The sequence below is a fragment of the Pygocentrus nattereri genome, chromosome 14, assembly GCF_015220715.1.
Source record: "Pygocentrus nattereri isolate fPygNat1 chromosome 14, fPygNat1.pri, whole genome shotgun sequence".
Lineage (NCBI taxonomy): Eukaryota > Metazoa > Chordata > Actinopteri > Characiformes > Serrasalmidae > Pygocentrus > Pygocentrus nattereri.
The window spans coordinates 5,722,879-5,730,789 of NC_051224.1; the positions used below are offsets into that span (position 1 = coordinate 5,722,879).

At 41.1% G+C, this 7,911-nt stretch overlaps 1 protein-coding gene across 1 annotated transcript; it reads right to left on the bottom strand.

Annotated features, from left to right (window-relative positions):
- On the bottom strand, window positions 1-7,368 carry ptger1b (prostaglandin E receptor 1b (subtype EP1)). The gene is made up of 3 exons (XM_017705657.2): window positions 7,133-7,368; window positions 4,084-4,988; window positions 1-1,304 (listed from the first exon to the last, which is right to left on the bottom strand). Exons 2-3 carry the CDS (start codon window positions 4,942-4,944, stop codon window positions 1,035-1,037), a joined length of 1,131 nt encoding a protein of 376 aa, XP_017561146.1. The 5' UTR covers window positions 4,945-4,988; window positions 7,133-7,368; the 3' UTR covers window positions 1-1,034.
- Between the last annotated feature and the right edge of the window lie 543 nt (window positions 7,369-7,911).

The following is a 7,911-nucleotide window of genomic DNA, read 5'->3' on the forward strand; positions in this document are numbered from 1 at the left end:
CTGACTCTCAGGGCATGGAAGCAACATCCAAGACAGTTTGAGCTTCCTGATACACTGCAAAAGTAAGAGACTACCCTTTCATTTGATGTTCAGTCAAACCAGCCATTAAATACAAGTTATTCAAATAATAGTGTTCCCAAAGGAGTCACTGATGTGAGCATTCACACAAGCAGCTCCACAAACTCACCTCAGCTGCCTTACAAATGTCTTTCTTAAAGCAAGGAGCCCAGAGCCCTCACCATCACGGAATGTGTTTGGGATTACTTGTATTGTGAGGAGCAGAAATGCAACCAACTTTTAAAACTGAACTCTGGATGTGTGAAAAGATATCCCTGCAGACACTAAATAATGAAGAAATTATGTTATATTTAGTTGTTGAGTCTTCTGTGTAATTTTTTGTTACACTATTTACCTTTTTTGCTTCTTTCCTGGCACTAAAAAATGAACAACTTGTACTTAAGTCATTAGGGCTGGAAATATATTAAATGAAAGTATGGTCTCATGGTTTGATAATATTACACTGGATATTTTGTTAACCATAATGTTTGTGCTCTTAGCTACTTTGACATTTTTTCACGTCCCAAATCCACTAAATTCTTCTTTTGCAAGGAAGTGTCTGTATCTAGCACGTATGGAAAATGACTGAGCCTTTTTAAGGCAGGTATCTTTTCCCCCAAGCCTTGATCATCATAAAGCCGGTTCCTAACAGCTCTTGAAATCACCCACCAATAACAGTGTAGTTGGCGATCATTATGAATCCTGATCTATGATCTCAAAACCATTCACATTTCAGTAGGAGCATGTTCAGCCTCACTGGTAAAGGCAATCATTGTGATGAGACACCAACAGGAGACCAATCTATTGGCATAGCTTGCATTACCAGCTTCTGTATATTTCTCCCACACTTGCCATCTTCTCTAAAGGTCCGTGAGACACTACAGAGCTCAGTCAGCAGGAGAACATTCCAGATGCTCTTTCCACTTTGTCTTCCTTTTCTTCTCCATTTTGAATAAACTTTACTCTCTGGAATTCCTTTAGATCCGTTTGACGGCATTTTTCTCAGAGCCCTGGAAGGAGCTGATCTCCCAGCGCCGGAAGGTGCTTCCCCTCGTGTCCATGCGGCCGGTTGTTAGCCGGTAGATCTTCCTGAGCACTGCTCTTCGCAGCAATATATAAACCCAGGGGTCCAAGATCTGGTTGCAGGAGGCCAGACGTACCCCCATCACCATCAACGTCCTGTAGGGCTCGTCATTTGTCTCAGAGTGGCTGCTGTAGGAGTGCCTGACTGACATCAGTCCGAAGATCTGCAGGAAAAGGGAAAATGGTTGTGCTCATTAACTCACAGTGCTTGTTGGATTTGTAGGCCCAAATCCAGATTAATTACATAACATACAGAATGCATTTAAATCACATTTTAGGATTGTCCTTTTAAAGCAATGGTCCATCCACAAAATTCAATTTACGTCATTTTCCTAAATGTAGTCTATCAGCCAAATCAGGTCTGGTGTCTGCGTTTGCTTCTTTAGTTGAAGTTAAGTGGCTAATGTTACTCACAAGTGATGTAAGCTATGTTTTGACTGAGGGAAAATTTGCATAAATTAAATTTTCAGGCCAATTCTGAAGAACAACAATTCATACAAGGTGAGTTTTGCTTTTGTTTTGCTGAGCGCACAGATGCATGACACGTAACATGAACAGACCAGACAAGCATACAGACTAATAACTAGTATTTAAATAAGAGACGAATAAAATAAAAATAGAGTAACTTGATATATAATCTCAAGACTATAATAACCATTGTTCCATGTAACACTGACAGCACACAGTAACTGTAAGAAAGATCTACTGAGTTCTAGAACAGAAACACATTTCAACTAATTGAATTTGACACTTTACGATGTACACGGACTTCCATGGAACACGTTTTGGTAACTTACTGTAAGTCTAACCTCACATACTACATAAGACGTTCTCTGAAACTACTGCTAAACTTGGGAATAGAACCAAGCACCATAAAAATAGCTGAATATTAGTCATGGTTCCAGTTTTAGCCTCTGATTTGTGGAGGACAGTAAATAGTGCGTTCCATTCCGCCTTATATCTGTTGCACTAAAAAACACCAAGCATTCTAGCCACACCAGAACCAGGAAAAAGACTGCCCACTGTCTTGTGAGTGGTCCGGCAAATCACTGGAATGCACACATGCTGATGCATTACAGGTATTCTTACAGCGCACTGTGATCACTGGCCAGCACCGCATAGCAAAATGTCTCCATTCATCACTGTTAATAATTACAATAATATTAATGGAAATTATTTATTTAGTAAATAAACTTCTGGCAGTAAGTCAGCAGCCTTCATCTTATTATGATGTGAACAGTGCTTGCTTGCTTCTAACTACTAAATAGCATTTAGGGGAACGGTCAATTCAGAACATGAGCTCAATTATTTCTTAGCTTATTTGACTTGGACAACCACACTTTCAGAAAGAGGGCCTTAATTGTTCAAAAAGGCTCCAATCACATTCTTAGAAAAAAAGATTCTTTCAGAATTAGCACCCAAGTCCTATCATCTCTTTCCTGGAACTCATTGTCTTTACGATGTGGTTTACTGAGTCACGGATAGTTGGAAATGTCACATTGTGAAATCCTTCTCATTCACCATGCACATTTCTGTCTATATATCTGATACACTTGAATATCTGACTATGCACATACTGTCTATTCGTCCAATACACCTGTTATAACCTTTGCCAATGCATATTTTGTCTATGTTCAATACTTGTACTTACTGACTCTGCACATTTTGTCTGTCTTTTACTGTCTTTTGTCTTTGCACTGTTACTATTTATCTTTTATTACTGCACTGGAAAAGTAGCCGACAGTATTTCGTTATACTGTACTATCCTGTATTGTATAATGACAAAGTTGAATTGAATTGAATTGAATTCAGATGTCCAGCCATGTTCACTTACCGCTAAAACCTTTAAGATAATTCCGTACAAAATCAAAGGGGAATTCCACCAATGTTCTGCGTAATGAAATGACTACCTCACATGAAGCTGTTACATAAAATGGTGACAAATACGCTAAAAAACTTTCAGATGTATCATTACTTACCTTTATCAACATTATTAGGGATGCACAATCGGAATCAGCAGATTTTTGCTCCAAATGGAACATCAGCAACTGGCCAATTTTTCGTTTCATTTTGGTAAATCTCAGTTGCACTTTTATAATGTAAATAATGTGACACGGCTATATGCACTTTGCTGTATTTGAATGCTGCTGCTACACATTCATTGAAACGTTTTAGCACAATTATGCCAGATACACTGTGCTAAATAGACATGTGGCATGCGCCAGCCCCCCGGGCCCCTGACGATTACGGCTGCGAGAGCTGGCAGGAAGGTGGGGCCCAAACACCCAGCGGCGACGAACCTCAGTGAGGACGCCAGGCAGACAGCCACTGGGTGTTTGGGCCCTGTCTTCCTGCCGGCTCATGTGGGCATCATCGTCAGGGGCCCCCGGGGGGCGGGCGCAGTTGTCACTTACTTTCGATGTAGAACTTTATTTGATTTATGTTATTTGAACAGGAAACTGATTAAAAATCGAAAAATAAAGAAATTGGAACTGGAATCAGCATAAAACATTACATATTAACGTGTGCAGGTTAATTTTGGATAGTGAATGAAGTTGTTATATTTGTGTTGTAGACATCACGACCCCTGGTTCCTATCACCACCACTGCTTCTCCATAATTTCACATCAAAGCACTCTAAACGGCTTTGCTTACATCACAGCGACTAGATTTTGCAGAGATTTGGGGAAAAACGGTGGAAATCCACTTTAAATTTATGAAATGTATACAAAGAAAATCCTGTGCTGTGATAATCTCACTTTATAAAAGCTGTGAGAAAACCAAAGGGCAAAATGTGCGAAGGTATTGCCATGATTACGGAGGAAATGAATGTCTTCTCCATGAATGTCTTACATGCATTTTCTGATTTGTGTATTAAGACTGTAGGATGTTTATAAAACAATAGCTTTTCGCATTGATTGAACTGTCTTCACTCTGACTCACCAGCAGGGGGCTCCAGCAAATGCAGGATGTGACCATGATCCCCACCAGCTGCGCCACCATCTCGATGTCATGCGATTTTGCTATGCGGCGTGGGCACTTCCTCCTCCGTAGCCTAGCCAGCACCAGGGTCATCCCACTGACCGTGTTGCACACTAATGACACAGCCAGCGAGGCAAGCCCCAGCCCAGAGAACAGCAGCACAAAGGCCACATCAGTGCCTTTTGTGTTCCCAAGCACTCTAATGAAGCACCAGGTCCATGGGTACTGATAGGTATATTCTCCAAGCCCAATGACGGGCGACAAGGCCACCAGAAGCGCTAGCAACCAGATCAACGCCACAGCCACTTTAGTACGAGTAGTAGAGACAAGCCGGGCATGGACGAGTGGCCGAGTCACTCCCAGGCATCGCTCGGCTGCCATGGCGCAGCCCAGGAAGAGTGGGCACAAGCCGAAGAACACCATGCTGCCACCCAGAAACAGGCAAATGGCATCAGGGCGTGAGTTCTGATTGGCACTGTTCGAGTAGAGGTGCAGCACCAGGGCACCAGGGATAATGTGGCCTGCAAAGTCCGTTGCCACCAGGGAGCTGGCGAAGAGCAGGAACGTGGCCTTGGAACGTCGTCGAAGACGGGCGTAGGCCTTGGCCAGGATGAAGAGGGCAATGATGTTAGACAGTACACCTAGGGTCATGGAGAGTCCAGCAGATGTTGGGGCATTGGGATTGAGATTGGCTATAACAGAACTCACTGTTTGGTTATCCTTATTGCCCATGGCTGCCATCTCGACTGTCCCAGGAGTCTGGTTGGAGATGGGTGCTACGGCAGCCGGAGCTGAGGTGTTGCAGTGCTGGATAGATAACATCTCCAGACTGGGGGTGCTGGGGCAGTCTTCACAGAAATATAGAGCTAGAAGGAGTAGAAAGAGGTATAAGATCAGTTGAGTTGGTGTTCATTATAGATAGTGGACACTTAAAAAAGGCTTTATAAGTGAAGGCAGCAGATATATCTAGAACCATGACATGATCTGAATGTTTAAATGTTTCTTTGCATGATTCAATAGAAATGTTATATAGTCGTTTAAAGAACCTTTTAACAATGATTCCCTGCAACACAGACTTCCACTTGAACCCTTTTTGCTAAGGTAACTTTACAGAACAAGGAAAAGCACATTCTTAACTTCCTAACGGACATAAATGGAGGAATACCCCCACCCACCCCCAAGTCATTTTAGACCATTTCTGTTGGTCTGCTCATCATAAAATTTTGACACACCATAAAGGACAACTACCTGTTTCACAATATGTCAGCAAATGAAAAGCGAGGAAAATGGAGATGTGAGGTTTTGTCCCAACAACAACATTATACTGGTAATAAAGATCATTGATGAGCATTGAGTAGGTTTAAAATGTAATTAGCACAAATCATTATTTAAGCTGAACATTTCAAGTTGTTACTATTGCTTAGAAATAAAATGTAAATGTTTCGTTGACCTGACTGTCCACTATTTATAGTTTAGCCTGTATGCCTAGCAACTGTGCAGTGTTTTGTCTGTATTTATCACACTTATTTTTCTGTTTGCACTGTCGTAACTGTATTTTATTCCTCACTCAGCTCATCTGTGGTGAGAAAGAATTTGACTTCAGGTTGGCGAATAAGTTGTTGCTAATAGCCTTTTAAAAATGTGTCTATATATAACATCCCAAACGTTGATTATGTGGGATTACCCTCATTGCTATAAATAATTTCTGATCATTTGAAGATTCCGTAATTGCTATGCAAACCACTTAAATATAGCAATTTGTGCATTACACATTCCATTCCCTCCCCATCATTAAGATCTATTGAGAATATTCGAAAACTGAATGCATTAAAAAGCACAGGGTGTATTTTTCTGCTTCATAAATAAGCATACGCATCTAAAAAGCCTTAATTTAAGCTGTAAAGTGTACACTCCTTTTTCATATAAAACTCTTTTTCCAACTCGTTTTTCATCTAACTAATGTGACATGAGTCAAAAATGCTGAACAAGTCTGAACACCTCTTGGTGTCTGGCAGCGGAGAACACCCTGGACTCTCAGAAAACATTTTTCATAATTGCAGAGCTGAAGGCTTCTTATGGCTGTGCAAACAGATTCCTTTATTTTGATATCTTGGTTACTGCCACTGAGCACACTTAGGAGCTTGATGCAGCACTTCATACAGCAGCTTAGTGTAGACTGGACAGCAACGGGCAATCAAGTCAAATTAATCACATCACTTTGATTTCATATAGAGCTGGTTCATTGATGGCTGTCATAAGTCATATACGGTTAACCATCTCATCTGAAGTACACACTTAAAAAAAGACAGTTCTTCAAGGGTTCTTCAGTAAAGGCAGAGGTTCTCTTTAGAACCAAGAGTTCTACATAGAACAAGTACATGCTCAGGTGGTTCTTTCCAGGTGAAATCACTCATTAGATTGATGGAGAATGTGCTGCATGGCTCTATATAGCACTTAAAATGGTTCTTCTATTGTTAATAAAAAGCTGGTGACAATAGAAGAACCCTTTTTGGTGCCATTTAGAGCCTATAACACATTCTCCATCAACCTGAAAAGCCATTTCACCATGCAATGAACAATTAAGGCATTTAAATGGCTCTATATAGAACTTATGGTTGTAAATAGAACCATTGTCTTTACCAAAGAACCACAGAAGAACCATATTTTCTTTCTAAAACCACTACATGCTTGAATGTTTTTTTGCCAGGTGAAATGGTTCTTCAGAATGATGGAGAACGAGTGGTAAAAAGCAATAGAAGTACCTTTTGGTGCTATCTAGAACCTACCACATTCTCCATCAATCTAAAGAACTATTTCACCATGCAAAGAACCACTTAAGCTTGCAAAGTGTTCTATATAGAACTAATGGTTGTGAATAGAATCACTGTCTTTACCAAAGTGTATAGGCAATGAGATCAAATAAAGAAAGTCCTCTATTAATTCACATTAATCTGAGATGCAGTAATAATAATTGTGTATAATAATAAATAATAAACTGCTTTTAGCTCACCATTTGAGAGATTCCCCGGTTATGTCATGGCCGACGTGGGAAAAAACCCTAAAGAAGCGAAAGTAGTAAATCCAACAGTTTTCTTTAACCCATTTGCCCAGTTTCTAAAGAAAACCGTACTCCCTTAAGAAAAAGTCGTGGTCTCGTCTTTAAAATGTTCCTCATTTTGTGGTCTGCCCGGCAGACGGCTAGTTAAGTGACCAGTCTTTCAGTCTCGTCCCTTTCAGCTCGGTGTGCTGCTCATCTAATAGAACTTCAGCCTAGGCTTCACTTTTATCCACAAGGAGGAGGCGAAGCGGGGTTATTTCCCACCCGTATTCCGACAAGCCCCACCCCCAGCGCTGGGACTGGCGAGTAATTTACAAGTGAGTACGAAACAGTAGCCAATCGTAGCCCGGGGGGCGGGGCTTTACGGAATACGGGTGGAGGGTGAGATCTGAAGAACATAACACGTTCAGCTCGTGCTGCTGCTGCCACTTTCCAAAATACTGCGAATAAAAAGGTGAATCTATGCCTTATTTTACGATAACACCTTCTACAAACTAATCGCTTAACTAGCAGCGATTAAAGAGTCATTTGCTCGTGAAATCATTTCCACTCATAATGAGCGAGCTGTGCTCTCCAGCTGGGAAAGCTGTCTACCAGGGTAAACTGCCTATGACTAAACTGGGGGAAAATGTGTTGTTAAGGGGAGGGAGGATCATTTTTTATTCACTGTAATTGTTCCTCTACAGTAGAGATCACATTGTGATGAATGCAAACCAGATCCAGTCTCTTTG